The sequence below is a fragment of the Mesoplodon densirostris genome, chromosome 14 (genome assembly GCF_025265405.1).
Source record: "Mesoplodon densirostris isolate mMesDen1 chromosome 14, mMesDen1 primary haplotype, whole genome shotgun sequence".
In the NCBI taxonomy this organism is placed as follows: domain Eukaryota; kingdom Metazoa; phylum Chordata; class Mammalia; order Artiodactyla; family Ziphiidae; genus Mesoplodon; species Mesoplodon densirostris.
The window spans coordinates 39,531,656-39,550,898 of NC_082674.1; the positions used below are offsets into that span (position 1 = coordinate 39,531,656).

The window sequence follows — 19,243 nt, forward strand, 5'->3', positions numbered from 1 at the left end:
CCAAAAACTTAGCGTTCAGTTGTAAAGTATTTATCAAGTGCCTACTATGTGCAACGCTTTGAGAATACAAAGCGAACAGAAGACTTGATCTTCTGCTGATTTAAGTCTGGATCCTTTTTTTCCTTTCCGGTTCCTTGGGGTAAGCGTTCTAACAGCAGGATTGTTCATGCAGGCTCTGGAAGGCGTTTCTCCGCCAGGGCTTCTTTCTGTGGCCGTTCGGCTTACCCCTTGCACCGCGGCCACTCATGCTCACGCGGTGCACGCACTGGGCACACACCTGGCGCTGCGTGATCGCACCCCCGCGACCGCCAGATTCCCTTCCAAAGAGGAACGCCTTTCCGAGGGGGTCAGCCCCGCAGCAGCGCCCAGCTTCGCTCGGGCCGAGGTGCTCCAGTCCTAACCATCCCCGGCCCATTCCTGCCGCAGGGGGAGAGGCTGGAGGCGCCACCGGCAGCTACCCCGCGCGGCGTGCTGGCCCCTCCCCTCCCCACGTCTCCTGGCGCCCGAGGGGGCGGGGCCGGACGCGCGCCGCCCGGGACTCCGCCCGCGAACGGCCTGCCGATTGGCCGATGGGGCCAGTGTTCCTCCAGCAGAGCGCACCTCCCCCCCGATTTCCCGCCAGCAGGCCCCTCGCGGTACTTGCCGTGCCTCTAGTGGCTCGGTCCGACAGAGCGGTTGGGCCTCGGCGACCGTGGCCATGTCGCGACAGAGCACGCTGTACAGCTTCTTCCCCAAGTCTCCAGCCCTGAATAATGCCAGCAAAGGCCCGGTCAGGGCCTCAAGTGAAAGCGCCGCCGCCGCTGACACCGGGGCCTCCCCTTCCCCAGGCGGGGATGCGGCCTGGAGCGAGGCCGGGCCTGGGCCGGGGCCCCTGGCGGGCTCCACTTCGCGGGCCGAGGCGAGAAACCTCAACGGAGGGCTGCGAAAGTCGGCAGCCCCTGCGGTCCCCGCCAGGTAGCGGGGTGTCGGGGCGCAGGGAGGTCGCTTCAGGGGCCTGGGGGGTGCGCGGCCAGGCCCTGGGCTTGGAGGAGGTGGTACAGTGGGGGGAGGCGCAGGGAGCCCAGGGAAGGGAGGCTCGCCTCGGGGGGGCGGGCTGGGGTGCTCGGCCAGCGCCTGGGCTCGGAGGAGGTGGGGTTGCATATCTGGCCTGAAAGAACGCAGGGAGCCTTGGGGGTGTAGCCTGTAAACAGGGTAGGAGGAAATCGGCTGTGTGCGAAGGGTTGGAGGGGAAGGGAGGACGCGCTTAGTTCGGGGGTAGAGGAGGACACGCGGTCCGTCAGGTGGGGGAGGAGGAGTGGAAGGTGCTCGGGGCAGGGAGGAGAAATGAGAGACGGGAGCACTGAGGGTGCGGCGGGAAGAGAAAAGAGCTTGTCTGCTCGGCGTGGGGTACGCCCCCAGGGCGAGGGAGGGGGTGGTGCCTGCCCGGGGCGGGGGAGGGGTGGCGGGAAAGAGGAATGCCCGCCGGGGGGATGACCGCCGGCCACCTGCACGTTGTGGGGCGCGGCGTGCTGCGAGTGGGACTCCCGGGGGACGTTTCTCCTTCACAGCTGGGACGGTGAATTACCGGTCCAGTAGTCGTTGGAGGAATACGCTCGATGTTTGGCTGAGAGCCTCGGACTCGAAGCCTCTGGCGGGGTGGGTGGGCGGGCCCTCGGCCTGGGTATGGGGGTTGGGGGTGGACGACGAGTTTAGAGCGCGAGGGGTGTGTCCACTCGTAGACGGAGGGGCCTGATTGGTGATAGTAAGGATTGCAGGGGCGGGGGAGCAGCAAGTGCAGGGATCCAGTTGGCTTATCCTGTAGGTAGACAGCATATGCTCCCAAACAGATGAAAGTTTAGGAACAGTGTTGATTTTTGACACCTGGAAGTATTGTGCCAGTTGAAAATAATGTTAGTTTAAGGAACAGTGCACTTTTTTTTTTGGCCGCCCCCTTCCCCCAGGCTTTTGGGATCTCAGTCCCCGACCAGGGATCGAATCCCGGCCCCAGCAGTGACAGCCAGGAATCCTAACCACTACACCACCAGGGAACTCCCTGATATAGTGCATCTTTTGTTGGCGATTTCAAGGGAGGTTGGGGCAGTGTAATTTTTCCGGAATTGAGAGTGAGCCTCCAAAGGCCTTGATCTGACTCTGGGCGGGGACGTATGGACGCGACTATGGGGAAGCCTGCCCAGGGGTGTCTTCCTCGCCTTCTCGGCAGTTCAGTGCTGTTCCAGGGCTTGGCTGGCCTTTGTTGCAGCAGCGGGCGACATTTTGAAAAGCTCACATTTACTGTATCCCAGGTATTGTATTAGGCATAGTGTGTAATGGTAGCCATTTGAAAGGATGAAGAAATAGTGGTACAGAAAAATAAAGAACGCATTCAGGATCAGAAACTTGAGTAGTTGATTTACAATGTCCTGCGTTTTAGGTGTTATACAGATTTTTCAAAGTCTACGTGGAATTACAGTGTTATTCTCCTTTAAGCGACCCTCTCAAGCAGTTTATGTAGTTGTGTGAAGAGTAGCAGGATATGCCACCCCAGAATGTGCCTCTGGCATAGAGGTTATTTTGAACTGATAATTTTTGAGAAACGGGGGACACAGAAACTGGGGGACACTGGAGAAGCTCTGAGAGCTATAAAAGTTACTCTTCTGTAAGGGAAATTTACATTTAAAAAGGAAATCTCCATTTGTAAGGATGTCTCCCTCTCTGTACTAGGAAGAGAAGAGTGACTAAATCACCAGAAAGTTATTAAATAGAGAAGGCACTGACTGAAATCTGCATAACAACCATACCCGTGTTTTTTGTTCTTTTCCTGGTAACCTCCCTTATCTGTCCCCGCCACCCCATCTTTCTTTTGTCTGTATAAAGCTGCAGATGATGTTTTAAGATGGTGACTCGGGCCATCTCTGGGAGTTACTCAGTTTTCCTTAGCATCTCCCACGTGTATGGGGAGGTATACATGTTAATAAACTTTTGTCTATCTTTTTCTTGTTAATTTTTTATTACAGGGGCTCTTAGTCAAGAACTCAGAAGGGTAAAGGGGAAAATATTTTTCCTTCCCTACATGTGCATCCTCTGTAACAGACTATTTTTCATGGTGAGAGATGCATAATGTGTTAATAATGTTTACTTAAACATGAATTTGATTCTTCCTGCATCCATTCTAAACGGATGGAAGTATTTATTGTATGGTTGTGCTTTACGTGTTGAATAGCATATGCTCTTTGTTTTTTTGAGGTCTGAATTTAGGAGACTTGTAAAAGCATAACATTGTTTACACTTGACCACCTACTATGGGGACTACTTCCAAAGTATTCAGGAAAGATGGGCATTTGATACTAGGCTTCTAAAGAAACTCTCCATTCAGTATATAGATTTGGCTTTCTTTTTTTCTTAATTTTTGAATTTTACTTTATTTATTTATTTATTTATTTATTTTTGCGGTACGCGGGCCTCTCACTGCTGTGGCCTCTCCTATTGCGGAGCACAGGCTCCGGACGCGCAGGCTCAGCGGCCATGGTTCACGGGCCCAGCCGCTCCGCAGCATGTGGGATCCTCCCGGACCGGGGCACGAACCCGTGTCCCCTGCATCGGCAGGCGGACTCTCAACCACTGCGCCACCAGGGACGCCCTACTTTATTTTTTTTATACATAGATTTGGTTTTCATTCAACAAATGTTAACGTATCTACTCTGGCAGGCACAGTATTGGGCATTGTAGATCCTGGATATAACAGTGAACGGGACAAGCAAAAACGCAGTTCTAGAGCAGGAGCAGAGTTGGTGAGCTCCGTGTGCTTTGGGGGGAGGATGGGGTATGTGTGCGTCCGGGTAGGCTTTCAGCTCTCTAGGCTGAGACCAGAGGACAAGAAGTTAGCCAGGCTACTGTGGAGGTGAGGGAGTTTTAGAAGCTGGTGCAGGAAGAGGAAGGTCCTGCAAATTGAGAATGAAGAGGAGGCAGGAGCCTTAGGTATGCAGAGATCCAGTCACCAACAGGCTGATGGGCTACAAAGACATTTGGACTTTTTATGAGGGTCGTTGAACTCTTTAAAAGAAGTTGAGCATCTTTTAATGGTCGTTTGTCATTTAGTTTTCTCTTGTGCTCCAGTGTTAAAGTGTTTTGCCTGTTTTTTTCTTTTTTTCCCCCTTAGTTACTTTGTCAGTTAGGTGTGATGCAAAAGTATTTTTCCACTTGTGTTGATGAGACAAAGGAAGGAGTTGAGGTGACATCAGTTTCAATAAATGGCTACAGGATGTATGTTTATGCACTCTAGGCCTGCTTCTCAATACTTCATTTCTTCTGTAGTTTATTAAGACCATAATTGAAAGAGCTGTGAGCAAGGCTTCTGACAGCTAAATCTGGGTTTTTTAAGCAAGTCTTAGCTAGTTTATTTTTCACAGTCTCATTTCAGGGATAATTATCTGTTGATTATGAGAAATGAGGGCAGTAAAAAATTTTAAGTATATGCCTTGTACTCATTTATAGGAGTGGTGTGTCAGACATTGACAAGTTTTTTTTCCCCTAAGAGCCTTTAGTTAAAGGTAACTATCTGCCTTAGTTGTAGGTGCCTTTCCTGAGAATTTTCATACAATTAAATCTATTTATAGTAATACATTTTCCAAATAATATCACACCTAATATAATATTATTGTAAGAAAAGTATTCAAGCTTTTAAAAAAGTATCATTGTGGACTCAGTTTCACAGACCTAATTTGATTTAATCGATATAATTAAAAGTGGTATTTAAAAAGATGCTGAACTTATAATTTGGTCAGTGGGAGCCTCTTTTAAGCTGGCTTTTATGACTTTTTAACATTGCCCTCAGAACTTTTAAAAATTTTTTTATTTTTGGTTGTGTTGGGTCTTCGTTGCTGCACGTGGGCTTTCTCTAGTTGTGGTGAGCAGGGGCTACTCTTTGTTGCGGTGCGCGGGCTTCTTATTGCGGTGGCTTCTCTTGTTGCGAGCACGGGCTCTAGGTGGGTGGGCTTCAGTAGTTGTGGCGGGCAGGCTCAGTAGTTGTGGCGCATGGGCTTAGTTGCTCCGTGGCATGTGGGATCCTCTTGGACCAGGGCTCAAGCCCGTGTCCCCTGCATCGGCAGGCGGACTCTCAACCACTGCGCCACCAGGGAAGCCCCCCTCAGAACTTTTGAAAACATCTTTTCATTCTGATGACGATGGTCAATGTCCCTGCTTCTTAAGCTGCTCTCCAAAGAACCCTGGTTTCTTTTAGTTTTTTATGTAGACTTCCTTTCTAATAAAATTTAAGAAACAGTTTCAGAGGCCAGTTTGGATGATAATTTATTTAGGAAATAGTTTTAGAGGCCAGTTTGGATGATAATTTATATGGTCACTGTAGACCTAATGCATAAGTGATGGGTGCCATAGTTATGCAAGCTGAAGGAGAGAAAGCCAGGTATGTGGGCAGAGGTACAGGTAGATGGGCAGGTATAATGGGAGCCTTTGTTATTAATTGCTCTGATTACTTCTCTTTTCTCATTAGCTGTTTGAGGGTAGGGGAATTCTGCTCTAATGGTCCACCTTAAGAGGTAGATACAAACACTGATAGTTTGATTTCTAAAGTTGGCTTGAGAGCATGTTTCACATTTGTGAAACTTGTATTTACATACACAAGTTTTTGTTAGACATAACCAGTCTGTCTTTTATTGTTTATAGGAGCAAATTCTAGCAGTACATTGCTATCTACTGATTCTTTTTTAAAAAGTAGATAGCCAAAAATTTTGCTTACAAATTTGGGGCACAACTAGTAATCGACACCAAGGTAAGAGGGAGCAAAAATAATGTGATTTTTAAGCAAAAGCTTAAAGATCTGTTTACTGTATATTTAGCTTAAGTCATTTCTTATTTTTAGTTCTATGAAGGCTTTTACACTTGTTTTTCTGAGTTGTCACCTTTTCCTCTTACCTTTTTAAAACTGTCTTTAAAATTCCAAGAATATCAAACATTTGAGATATATTATCATTTTATTTTTTAAATTTATTTTTAATAACTTTATTTATTTATTTTTGGCTGTGTTGGGTCTTTGTTGCTGCACGCAGGCGTTCTCTAGTTCCAGAGAGCGGTGGCTTCTCTTGTTGCGGAGCACAGGCTCTAGGTGCGCGGCTCAGTAGTTGTGGTGCACGGGCTTAATTTGCTCCGCCACATGTGGGATCTTCCTGGACCAGGGCTTAAACCCGTGTCCCGTGCATTGGCAGGATTCTTAAACCACTGCGCTGCGCCGCCAGGGAAGTCCCAGCTTGTGGTTTTCTGATACCAGTGTGTGATAGACTTTGTGGTTAAGTGGCTACCTGCCTAAGTTAAGGGAAAGCCTGCTTGACAGTTCCACACGGAGATAAGGGTCTTTGTCTCCTGTTAATTAATGGATATGTTAGGAAGGATGAAGCGCTTAAGGTAAGAAGTCTGAATGGTGCAGACACAGCTCCCTGTTTGAAGATGAGCCTTGTGGTGTTTGACAGCAATAATTATAAAGTTGTGCAGGTCGCTATAGATTTCTAAGTTGAAAGAAGAATGTACCTTAAAGGCCCTTGATATAAGCACCAGCTGAAGCCATGTTCCTGTTCTGGTTTCTTTTCTAACTGTCCAGCATAGGGATTTCCATATTCATATTTTTTGAAGAAAGAAATACTTTAATTTTATGATTGGGCCTGATTTTATAAGGTGGCCTCAATTGATGATTCAAAAATGTCTAAAATATTCTTTTTGTAATGTGCTTATTTTACATTTGTAGTTATTCAGCGAAAACCTGTAAGCGGGCTTAGAAAGTCTTGGTATATAGTACTTGAGCAGGGTTCATCAGTTGTTGTGCCCTCTCCATCACTGAGGGACTCTTGTAGTCTGTTACTGGACACTGCTACCCTTCTCCCTCTCCTTTCCCCTCCTCTCCCTTTCTCAGGAAACCTTTAGGGCTAAATCAGCTTTTGTGCAGATTGAATCTCCTGTTGATTCTGTAGGCATTATGTACTCAACTATTTTGGGTACATTAGGCACTTATCTCTTGACTTAAGTTTTTCCATAAAGCTAGATTTTTAGGGTGAGGGTGGGGGTAGTAGTGTGCTATAGGTAGCTTTTGGAGTATTTGGAATACATTGGAGCAAAGTCGATAATACTGAATATAAGTAGCAAATTTACACAGTCGGTATGTTTGGTATTAATACTTTGGGTCAGATCCTGTTCCTAATGTATACCATATTTGTAGTACAGGTGTTACTCATTAGAATTTGGATCACAAGTACAATGAGTTTATGTCTTTTTCCTGCTATCAGTAGTCTATCAGAATTCTGCCAGTTTTTAAACCTTGAATAATTCTGAGATAGTCTCTAACCTTAATACCATTATATTTGTGTTTGTCTTAATAAACATTGTGATATTTGCTTATGTTTTTAAAAATAACTTGAAAATGTTTTTTAAAAATCATTAATTCTAGAATTTCTGTTCCTGAATATTAATGCCAGAAAATTTCAAAGGAGTCTTAAAGATACCTTCCTTAAAATTGCTTATTTGCAGGTAATTGCCTTTAATGTAGCTTAACAAAATATTAACCAAATTATGTATTTCCTTTTGGCAACAGTTCTTGTGACTTCTCACCAGGTGATTTGGTTTGGGCCAAGATGGAGGGTTACCCTTGGTGGCCTTGCCTGGTTTACAACCACCCTTTTGATGGAACATTCATCCGTGAGAAAGGAAAGTCTGCCCGAGTTCATGTACAGTTTTTTGATGACAGCCCAACAAGGGGCTGGGTTAGCAGAAGGCTATTAAAGCCATATACAGGTAAAAGATTCACTCTGCAGATTGTGTATGTTTGTGAGAGAGAGAGCACGCACGCACACATGAGTCTGAGTGTTAGTGTCTCCCATACAGTGGAATTAAGCATATTTTACTCAAATAAATGGCAGGAGTGGTATGGTGAAAGCTTCTAGCATGGGAAAAGGATAAGATGCAGCTGGTCTTAAGCCAGTTTGTTGTGCGGAGTGGAATTTTTATTTCCTTCCTTCTGAGTGACTTATAGCAGTATCATATCATTAAAGGAAAAATGATTTCCTGATTGGATCTCATGATTTGGACCAAAATGCCATACTCAGACATGAAAAGAGTAAATTAAAGTGTTCCCATCTTAAAGGTTCCGAAAGAAAATGCAGCCAAGATGCATAGAATATAGATCAGTGACATTCTTTAGGACAGATGGAGATGCATGCTACCTGGCCTCACCTTACGAGCACATCTGCGTTGAGTTTCACATCAGAAATCAGAGTTCTGGAACCTTAACTTTCTCTTCCCAGGCCCAGCCTTATTTATCACGGACATCAGCAGTCCTGCATTTTTAGCTTCACTTGGGCTGGGTGCACACTATCAGTCTCTTGGGTTGTACAGTGCATGTACAGTATGACTGCAGGATGCAGTGCCTCAATACTCCAGCATGTACAGGTTTTTCTCCACTATCTTCCACTAATTTGCTGTGTAATCTTATTTTCTGATTCTGTTTGCATATATATAAAATGAGAGAGAGAGTTGGACCAGATGGTAAATGAGGTCTTTTTCCAGGACTAATTTTGAGATTCTAAACAAAGCTTTGGCAAAAAAGGACTTTAAAAAGAGATCAAAAAAGTTTACATTTATGTTGTAGTTATTTTATAAAACAAACCGTGTGCATACTGCTCTCTGCCCTTTAAATATCCAAATTGTTGCAATACATGTATGTGAATAAATCAGCAAAGAGGCATGCATGAAAAAAGTAGGCCTTCTTTGCGGGGCATGGTCTTAGAGCTGTAGTTTGCATCAGAGGTTTCGGGGAATGACGATGACACCAGATAGATGGTGGGGTAAGTACAGCTGCAGCAGGTACTTTGGGAAAAGTTCAGAGCTACTCTTAATGATTTTGATTGTTGCAGTTTGTAGTTTTGGTGCAGCTCTTTAGAGAACTGAGAAATTGCAGCTTTGTTTTAGTCAGCTTATGAACGTTGCTAATTCCATGGAAATTTAGGATGTCTCATCGTTTTAGTATATAGAAAGAAGGGTGTAATATAATGTTTGGATCTGTTAGACAAATTCAGGTTAGTTTTCCAACTATAGGTATATTCAGGTAGAAGAGAAAAGACATTCCTAGTTATGCCTCTTGGAAAAGAACTAAAACAATTCTGTATCATTGGTCTTGTGGATAGAAATTTTGCTCAGTGGATGGAAATGACATTTAATACTACAGCTCTTTGAAATGAAATGAATAAAGGAAAAGTTTTACTTTAAAGCAGAGCAAGACATTTTGATGCAACTGTTTTGAAAAAATTTAACATTACAAGTCTGAACTGGGTTACTGTCCCAAAATGTAGGATTTTTTTTTTTTTTTAACATCTAACTGCCTTGGGAACAAACTTATTTTTAATATCCTTGCTTCATTTAAGTGATAGTGTAGTTTTTGCCTTCCTTAAGTAATGTTGTTTTAAAAAGGGTCTCAAACCCCCTTTACATCTCACGCCTCATCTGAAGAGGAGGTGTGCCTAGGTGTTTTGGGTCACAGTCCCAGGTCATTATAGAAGAGACTAAGTGGTCCTGGGTGACCAACAGTTAAGGCAGCTTAAATGAGGTAAAACAGGTAATTTCAGTTTCACTGGTAGTTTTTCCCTGAAAATTCCTTCCTTGTAGGCTCTATTGATCTATCTGTATCAATCAGAAATAACGGGAGATTAAAAATTATACTTGATTGTTGTCACTCTTGTTCCTTAGGGCAAGTGTTATACATTGAGCCAAATATCTAGCCAACAGTTCCTATTTATAAATAAATATATATATGTTTTTTAGGTTCAAAGTCAAAGGAAGCCCAGAAAGGAGGTCATTTCTACAGTTCAAAGCCTGAAATACTCAGAGCGATGCAACGTGCAGATGAAGCCTTGAATAAAGACAAGATTGAGAGGCTTGAATTGGCAGTGTGTGATGAGCCCTCAGAACCAGAGGAGGAAGAAGAGACGGAGGTGGGACAGTGCTAACAGGCGGTTGTTACTTATGTTAGGAGAGTGATGAAAAAAAGGGTCAGGGGCATATTAGAGTGGTATTTTCCATATATCTATTTAGTACTCATACATGCATACTTCTATACATTCCTGGACTGTAGGTCATGTTATATTATTTAGAATCTCAGCAGCCTAGCACCGCTTTTTACTTAAGTTCTCAAGCCTGCTAGAAGGACACATGCTGTAAAAGGCAGTACCATTTTGGTAACCAGTATAGAGAGCTAGGGACAGTAAGGACATGGTGATAAAATTGGTCATGGTGTCTGGTAATAAGCTGCTGTATGAGGGTGTGGAAATTAATTATCCAGTTTTGTGCTCTAATACTTTTGTATTTTGGATTGGTAAGAATAGAGATTAAGTAACCTTGAAATACAACCTTGGTTTCAAATATTAACGGTCACTATTTGAGTGAATTAAATCTTGTTAAGGAAATGAACAAATAATTGGCATATTTAAAACAAACATAGTCATCATTCTCTAATTTAGTAAATTAATGCCGTGTGCTTAAAAAGATTCATCTATAAGTTTGATTTTGTTTTATTCTATTCTAGATGAGATAGGCAATAAGTAAGTTAATATAATGAGTTTTTTAAGAGAAATGAAAGAAGAGTTTCTAATCTTATTTTTGAGGTTGAGACCAGAGATCATAACGTTACTCAGATGTTTAGACCTGGATGGTAACTACAGAAATCATTTAGCTTCATGCTACTTTACGTATGAGGGAGGCCCATGATAATAAATGAATGTGCCTTGCCCAAGAAGATACAGCTGGTTTGTGGAAAGCAAGGACTAGAACTAGGTTGATTTACTGCTTTTTTATACTAAGTAATTTATAAAATGGTGAACTTCATAACATGTCCAAATGTAAGAGGAGAGGTGACCCTGGAAGAAAGATAACAGCAGAAGACTGAATGTTTTTTCCACAGCTATGACTGTTAATGAGGACATCACCTATGAGTATTTGTGATGTGTGGTCATCCTAAGGACTTCATCAGTATTGAATAGGATAGAACTCTCATGACAGAATCACTTAATCCTGTATTGTGATACTTGTTTTAATGTTAGGTGAAACTGAAATTGATATCCCTTGAGAAAGAAAATAGTTGATTTCTGGAGGTGGGTTCTTCTCTTGATAGATGAAGTTGCAACATATTGAGAGATTCCACAGCAATGTCATTTTCCAAATTTTACTTTTGTTTTAAAATACTCTTCTTTGCCTTCCAGGCAGGTGCCACTTACACATCAGATAAGAGTGAAGAAGAAAATGAAATTGAGAGTGAAGAGGAAGTGAGGCCAAAGGTGCAAGGATCTAGGCGAAGTAGCCGCCAGATAAAAAAACGAAGGGTCATATCAGACTCTGAGAGTGACATTGGTGGCTCTGATGTGGAATTTAAGCCAGATGCTAAGGAGGAAGGAAGCAGTGATGAAATAAGCAGTGGAGTAGGGGATAGTGACAGTGAAGGCCTGGACAGCCCTGTCAAAGTTGCTCCAAAGAGGAAGAGAATGGTAACTGGAAATGGCTCCCTCAAAAGGAAAAGTTCAAGGAAGGAAATGCCCTCGGCCACCAAACGAGCAACTGGCATTTCATCAGAAACCAAGAATACTTTGAGTGCTTTCTCTGCCCCTCAAAATTCTGAATCCCAAGCCCACATTAGTGGAGGATGTGATGACAGTAGTCGCCCCACCATCTGGTATCATGAAACTTTAGAGTGGCTTAAGGAGGAGAAGAGAAGAGATATGCACAGGAGGCGACCTGATCACCCTGATTTTGATGCATCCACACTCTATGTGCCTGAGGATTTCCTTAATTCCTGTACTCCTGGGATGAGGAAGTGGTGGCAGATTAAGTCTCAGAACTTTGATCTTGTCATATTTTATAAGGTGGGGAAGTTTTATGAGCTCTACCACATGGATGCTCTTACTGGAGTCAGTGAACTAGGGCTGGTATTCATGAAAGGCAACTGGGCCCATTCTGGTTTCCCTGAAATTGCATTTGGCCGATATTCAGATTCCCTGGTCCAGAAGGGCTATAAAGTAGCACGGGTGGAACAGACCGAGACCCCGGAAATGATGGAGGCACGATGCAGAAAGATGGCGCATATATCTAAGTATGATAGAGTGGTGAGGAGGGAGATCTGTAGGGTCATTACCAAGGGTACACAGACCTACAGTGTGCTGGAAGGTGACCCCTCAGAGAACTACAGTAAGTACCTTCTTAGCCTCAAAGAAAAAGAAGATGATTCTTCTGGCCACGCTCGAGTGTATGGAATATGTTTTGTTGATACCTCGCTAGGGAAGTTCTTCATAGGTCAGTTTTCAGATGATCGCCATTGTTCCAGGTTTAGGACTTTAGTGGCACACTATCCTCCAGTACAAGTCTTGTTTGAGAAAGGAAATCTCTCAGTGGAAACTAAGATGATTCTCAAGGGTTCATTATCCTCTTCTCTTCAGGAAGGTCTGATACCAGGTTCCCAGTTTTGGGATGCAGCCAAAACTTTGAGAACTCTCCTTGAAGAAGGATATTTTACAGACAAGTTAAATGAGGACAGTGGGGTGATGTTACCCCAGGTGCTTAAAGGTATGACCTCAGAGTCTGATTCTGTTGGGTTGACACCGGGAGAGAAGAGTGAATTGGCCCTCTCTGCTCTTGGTGGTTGTATCTTCTACCTCAAAAAATGCCTTATTGATCAGGAGCTTTTATCAATGGCTAATTTTGAAGAATATATTCCCTTGGATTCTGACACGGTCCGTGCTACAAGACCTGGTGCTGTCTTTGCTAAAGCCAATCAACGAATGGTGCTAGATGCTGTGACATTAAACAACTTGGAGATTTTTCTGAACGGAACAAATGGTTCTACTGAAGGGACCCTGTTAGAGAAGATTGATACTTGCCATACTCCCTTCGGTAAGCGGCTCCTAAAGCAATGGCTTTGTGCCCCACTCTGTAACCCTTACGTTATCAGTGATCGTCTAGATGCCATAGAAGACCTAATGGTTGTGCCTGACAAAACCTCTGAGGTTGTAGACCTTCTAAAGAAGCTTCCAGACCTTGAGAGGCTACTGAGTAAAATTCATAATGTTGGCTCTCCCCTGAAGAGCCAGAACCACCCAGATAGCAGGGCTATAATGTATGAAGAAACCACATACAGCAAAAAAAAGATTATTGATTTTCTTTCTGCTCTGGAAGGATTCAAAGTACTATGTAAAATTATAGGGGTTATGGAAGAAGTCATTGATGACTTTAAGTCTAAAATCCTTAAGCAGGTCCTTACTCTGCAGACAAAAAATCCTGAAGGCTGCTTTCCTGATTTGACTTTAGAACTAAACCGATGGGATACAGCCTTTGACCATGAAAAGGCTCGAAAGACTGGACTGATTACTCCCAAAGCAGGATTTGACTCTGATTATGATCAAGCTCTTGCTGACATAAGAGAAAATGAACAGAGCCTCCTGGAATACTTGGAGAAACAGCGTAGTAGAATTGGCTGTAGGACCATAGTCTACTGGGGAATTGGTAGGAATCGTTACCAGTTGGAAATTCCCGAGAATTTCATCACCCGTAATTTGCCAGAAGAATATGAGTTGAAATCTACCAAGAAGGGCTGTAAACGATACTGGACCAAAACAATTGAGAAAAAGTTGGCTAATCTGATAAATGCTGAAGAACGGAGAGATGTATCATTAAAGGACTGCATGCGGCGACTGTTCTATAACTTTGATAAAAATTACAAGGACTGGCAGGCTGCTGTGGAGTGCATCGCAGTGTTGGGTAAGGTTTTCAAGAGGCTTGTTCCTAAAGCTTTGGTTAGTAACGTCCTGTGTTCCAATTGTATATTAAGATTGGAAAGTCCTCATTGTCTCGTATCCCTAAACTCAAGTGACACATATATATTTTGATCAAATTCCAATTGAATTTATTGTATTCAATAAGTGTTTTTTAAGCTATTTTTTGTCACACTAATTTAAAGCTATCCCTTGACCTATCCCTCAGTTTTCATTTTTTTATATATATATACAGATATATATATACACCCTTGCATTCTTTTTTGTATTTCAGTGAATCTCTTTACATGAACGCTTCAAAAGATTTTAATCTTCCCTTTTTCTTTTAGCCCAAGTCGTCACACTTTCTTTTCTACAGTTGATTTCTAAGAGCCCTGATATACGTATTTGTAATTTGGTAACCTTTTCAGCTTCATAAGTAATTTCCTTTTTCTTTAAATTTCATGGCCAAGTCATTTGGAGCCTTTGCTTGTTTTACAGTTTTGGGTTTTTTTCTGTTGTAAAAATGCAGCAACCATAGTTTACCCAAATTTGTAACAAAACTATTTTAGTCTGAACACAACTGTCCAGAATAAAATGGCATCCTATTCTGTTTTTGAGTGTGTATATCTATTATGGTTTTTGAGTGTGCCACATTTATTCCTTAAGCCAATACAGTTTTAAACAATTTGGTAGGTAATGTAAAATCATCCCTCAGCTCAGGTGTTCAAAATTGGTGAATATATTTTCCTCTTAAGATTCTGCCTATTGTCAGAATACTCTGCTTCTAAGAAGTGTTAGCTCCATGATTATATCACGGAGAGACCACTACAGCATCTCTCTGTTGTATCTTAGCTTTCCTTTGGCATACCTCTGGTCTAGATATTAGAGGACTTAAAATCTACTTTGAGGGGATATTTTCTTGGGCTTGAAATTGGAAGTTATTTCTCATTTCAGTACAAGTGCTATAAGACATGTAAAACATTTAGGCTGATGACTTATTTTTGTGCAGTTAAAACAATGTCACTAGTGCTTACTTTTAGAAAAAAAGCTGCCATGTCTAAAAGAGCAAGTAGAGCATGCCACCTCCACTAAAAAAACATTTTTGGAAGACTTCTTATAGAAGTTGGGCCTTTGTGCTTATCAAGAAACCTCAAAAATGATGAAGCTTCACTTTTGACCTCTCTTTAACAGATGTCTTATTGTGCCTGGCTAACTACAGTCGAGGGGGTGATGGTCCTATGTGTCGTCCAGTAATTCTGTTGCCAGAAGAAGATACTCCTCCCTTTCTAGACCTTAAAGGATCACGCCACCCCTGCATTACAAAGACTTTTTTTGGTGATGACTTTATTCCAAATGACATTCTAATAGGCTGTGAGGAAGAGGAAGAAAATGGCAAAGCTTACTGTGTGCTTGTTACTGGACCGAATATGGGGGGCAAGTCTACGCTCATGAGACAGGTAAACTTGAAGTTTTGTTACACCAAATTATTTGTAACACTTAAAGAGTGAATATAGTACATATTTAAGCCACCGTTTCCCAAGGAGCATATGACAGAATTCAGTCATTGACTTATTAGGAGGCAAAGGGAAACTCCCTGAGTCATGAAACTAAGAACTGTATTCTTATTGGTCAAATATTTGCCTGATGTTAAGGGAAGTATATTAAGAAGGTGAAGGTGGTTTCAGGCCACGAGTTTTTTTATGAACTCTTACTTTGAATCCATTTCCTGTGAAGGCAGAGGTATTCATAATGAATGGAAATAATACAAATGTTTTTATGTTTGTTCTTATATTAGGTTCATTTCTAGGAACCCTTATACAAGAACCACTGTACTTGTTCATACAGGAAAGTGATTCATGACCTCTAGTTAACTGTTGGGAACTGCTTTTAGGGAAGAAAATAAATATATTTTTCTGACCTTCTGCCAGGGGTTAGCTAGCTACTGAGCTAAATATGATTTAGATTTTAAAGGGTTGTAGAAAAAAACAATGTGTAACAGACATTGGGCCCTTGACAGAAGATATTTGCTGACCCCCTAACTACTGCACTGTATTATATTTCTGTACAAATTTGCTAACTAGAGAGGAGCAATAGTATAGTAAGGTGGTTTCCAACCTCCTTTTCATTTTTAAATCAAAAATCATCTAGAGAGCACAACAAAAAAGTACCTGGGAGTTGGGGTGTGTTCATCCTCTGAAACTGATTGTTTGGTCTGGAATTGGTTCTAGGCATCAGTAGTTTTAGGTTGAGAATCACTAGTGTAGTTGGTTAGCATATAGGTGCTGAGGTTTCAAATAAAGCCAGTTAGGCCCTAAGCCTCATGCCTTCCTAAGCCTCACTTTTCCTACTTAGGTTTGTGAAGATTTTTTTTAGAGTGCCTGACTACTCACTCGTAGTTAATAAATATTTATTAGGGCTTATTATCTCTGTCTTCTGGATATACATAGATATCTCTATCTGTTCTCTAACACCAGTCAGTCATAAAAGACCTTTTTCTCCCTCATTCACAGGCTGGCCTACTAGTTGTAATGGCCCAGATGGGTTGTTATGTACCAGCTGAAGTGTGTAGGCTCACACCAATCGATAGAGTGTTTACTAGACTTGGCGCCTCAGACAGAATAATGTCAGGTGAGTTTTTTTTCCTACCGAAGGCTCTGTTATTTGACAGTTCATTTCTATATTTTAGGTGTTAAACACATCTACCTTTAAATAGGATGTTTTATTTATTTTTTTCCGGTGTTACGCAAGGCAGAATGCTTTCAGACATTTGAAAGCATTATGCAATTTTTAACATACTAGAAGCAATCTCTTAGTACCATGGTAGTTCATAATAGATTCAAAGGATATGAACCTAAAAGATGAATCTACTGTTACAACAGGATTCTTAAAATGATCACCTATTTGTGATTTTTTTTTAGGTGAAAGTACATTTTTTGTTGAATTGAGCGAAACTGCCAGTATACTTACACATGCAACCGCACATTCTCTGGTGCTTGTGGATGAATTAGGTAAGATATTAAAATTTCCAAAACATTAGAACAAAGAATTATTTTTCTCGAAAATGGTCTGAAGGACACATCTCTTAAAGGCTATGAATACACTCACCTTTGTCCATAGACCCCACAGTTGGCCCTAAGGTGGCAATTTTACCGGGATAATGAGAATATTTATTGGATAATAAGGCTATTTAAAGAGAACTAAAAGGAAGTTTCTGAAGCACAGTGGTACTCGAGTAGTATTCCTGAACTCCAAGCAGACCTACTTAGCTAGAGAGGGCCTGTTTACAGAATGCTTTTGGATATACTGAACTGATCTTTAGTACATTTTTTTCCATTCCTTTGTGAGGCATGTCCTTCTTTGTATATAATATGGCAGATTGTGTAATACATAGTTCATGTATATTTTATTTTCATAGGAAGAGGTACTGCAACCTTTGATGGGACAGCAATAGCAAATGCAGTTGTTAAAGAACTTGCTGAGAATATTAAGTGTCGTACATTGTTTTCTACCCACTACCATTCATTAGTTGAAGACTATTCTCAAAATGTTGCAGTGCGCCTAGGACACATGGTATGTACAAGTTGTTTATTCAAAAGTTATGTTTTTGAATGGGTACTTCCATTGCCAGCATGTAATCTTTCTTTTTTAGGCATGCATGGTAGAAAATGAATGTGAAGATCCCAGCCAGGAGACTATTACCTTCCTGTATAAATTCATTAAAGGAGCCTGTCCTAAAAGCTATGGCTTTAATGCAGCAAGGCTTGCTAATCTTCCAGAGGAGGTTATTCAAAAGGGACATAGAAAAGCAAGAGAATTTGAGAAGATGACTCAGTCACTGCGATTATTTCGGTAATTATAACTGGATATAATTTTACCATGTAGTTGATTACCAAAACAGTAAAGGGATGGATGATGCACTGTGAAAAATGTAAACTAAAACTTTTTTTTCTAAATTTATTTAAAGGGAAGTTTGTCTGGCTAGTGAAAGGTCGACTGTAGATGCTGAAGCTGTCCATAAGTTGCTGACTTTGATTGAGGAATTATAGACTACATTGGAAGCTTTGAGTTCACTTTTGACAAAGGTGGTAAATTCAGACAACATTATGATCTAATAAACTTTATTTTTTAAAAATGACCATTTTTCCATTTTCTTTCTAGGAAATTAAACCCTTTTAATTCTTACCTACCTTCTACATAATGGTTATTGAATACTCCACAATATATTAAGTCTAGATGTTATGGTACATGCATACACTTTCAGGCTGTTTATACCCACTGTCACCAATACACATAAATGGGGTGGGGGGGAGCTATGAAACTGTATAGGGCTGTATATATACTTGTCTCAGCTTAATGCGGGAAATTCTTTTAATTTCCAGCAATTTGTCTAAACTGTTCAAAAAAAAACTATGAACAGAGTTCAAATACAGGACTGTTTTGAAGAGACTTTCTAAAGTGTACTTTTAAAACATAGTAGTTTTTACCTTTCACAAAACTGAGTTACAAGAATACTTTTGTTTTACAGTGCATCCCTTCCTAGGAAGTCTCATTAAAACACTCACTTTGTCTAGGGGTGATTTTGAATGCTGCACAGGGAAGGGAAGGAAATATAGTCTTAACTTTTCTTAAAGGATACCAGAAACATTGCTGGATATAATTTAAGATTAGTGTTTTCTCTTTCATAGAAAGAACGTACATACTGGGACATGAGTACAGTTACAGCAAGTCTAGGTGTGCTAACAAAACAGGGCACATTCAAGTACAATAAGATTTTGCTTGAAATTAAAAACAAACTACATGAGATTAAAGCATTAAAATCATATTTCTCAATCTGAATACATGTTAAAAAAAATCAAAAGAAATGCAGAAGTGCTAGCTCACATTTTTACCATATTACAAAAGCAATTGGTACCCACGTCCATAAAGGCAGCAACAAAGCTGCTTGTCTATTGAAGAGTACTACTGCAAATTGGACTGCATTCAATGCTAGTTGTAAAAACACCAGCTTTTTTCAGAAGTTGGTATCTGTACAAAATTGCAGCTTATTTTCTTCACTTCTGTCCCTTCAAAAGTCTTTACACAGTAATGCTAAAACACCCAGCTTTGAGATCCTGAGTCAATATATTGCCACTTTCTTTTTGGTAGCTTGAGCTTCATAGTGTCAACTGACCTTGTGTATCCATTTTTAATACAGTCTCTTCCTGTAGCATGGGCAAATATTTTAAATCTTCTTCCAAAAAAAATGTTTTAAGTTATGATGTTAGAATGGCAGGACTTTTTCTTTAGGGAAGGAATTCAGTTGTGCTGCAATGTATTAGATTCTATAGGTGGAGCAGAGTCATATAGTGTATCTGTATCATGTGTAGGCTCACCAGCTAATGTACAAGGATTAGACAGTGTTCCAGCACCACAGTCACAGAAAAACCTAAAGCAAAATGAAAACCCAAAGATTAGGAAAAGTGAGGGGAGGAAAATAA

The 19,243-nt window shown here is 41.4% G+C and overlaps 2 protein-coding genes across 5 annotated transcripts in view; one reads left to right on the top strand and one right to left on the bottom strand.

The window, feature by feature from the left end:
* Positions 1-603: 603 nt before the first annotated feature.
* Positions 604-17,901, top strand: MSH6 (mutS homolog 6). 4 transcript variants are annotated; one of them, XM_060117810.1, is made up of 10 exons: positions 604-954; positions 7,571-7,770; positions 9,793-9,962; positions 11,226-13,770; positions 14,958-15,223; positions 16,277-16,394; positions 16,685-16,774; positions 17,182-17,336; positions 17,416-17,615; positions 17,731-17,901. In XM_060117810.1, exons 1-10 carry the CDS (start codon positions 698-700, stop codon positions 17,810-17,812), a joined length of 4,083 nt encoding a protein of 1,360 aa, XP_059973793.1. In that variant the 5' UTR covers positions 604-697; the 3' UTR covers positions 17,813-17,901. The 4 variants fall into 4 exon arrangements, with proteins under 4 accessions (XP_059973793.1, XP_059973794.1, XP_059973796.1 ...); XM_060117812.1 differs by having other exon boundaries at positions 658-943; XM_060117811.1 differs by lacking the exon at positions 16,685-16,774.
* FBXO11 (F-box protein 11) overlaps positions 17,877-19,243 on the bottom strand; it is a 102,430-nt gene continuing 101,063 nt past the window's right edge. The window contains exon 23 of the mRNA XM_060117814.1: positions 17,877-19,191. Coding sequence (XP_059973797.1) covers positions 19,062-19,191 — 130 coding nt within the window. The 3' untranslated portion in view covers positions 17,877-19,061. The remainder of the gene's footprint in view (positions 19,192-19,243) is intronic.

Excerpts from the sequence above, each read along its gene's own strand:
- MSH6 (XM_060117810.1), top strand. The coding sequence starts at position 698 with ATGTCGCGACAGAGCACGCTGTACAGCTTCTTCCCCAAGTCTCCAGCC. Across the intron at positions 9,963-11,225 it reads AGGAGGAAGAAGAGACGGAG|GCAGGTGCCACTTACACATC; the intron begins GTGGGACAGTGC and ends TTTGCCTTCCAG. Across the intron at positions 17,337-17,415 it reads CAGTGCGCCTAGGACACATG|GCATGCATGGTAGAAAATGA; the intron begins GTATGTACAAGT and ends TTTCTTTTTTAG.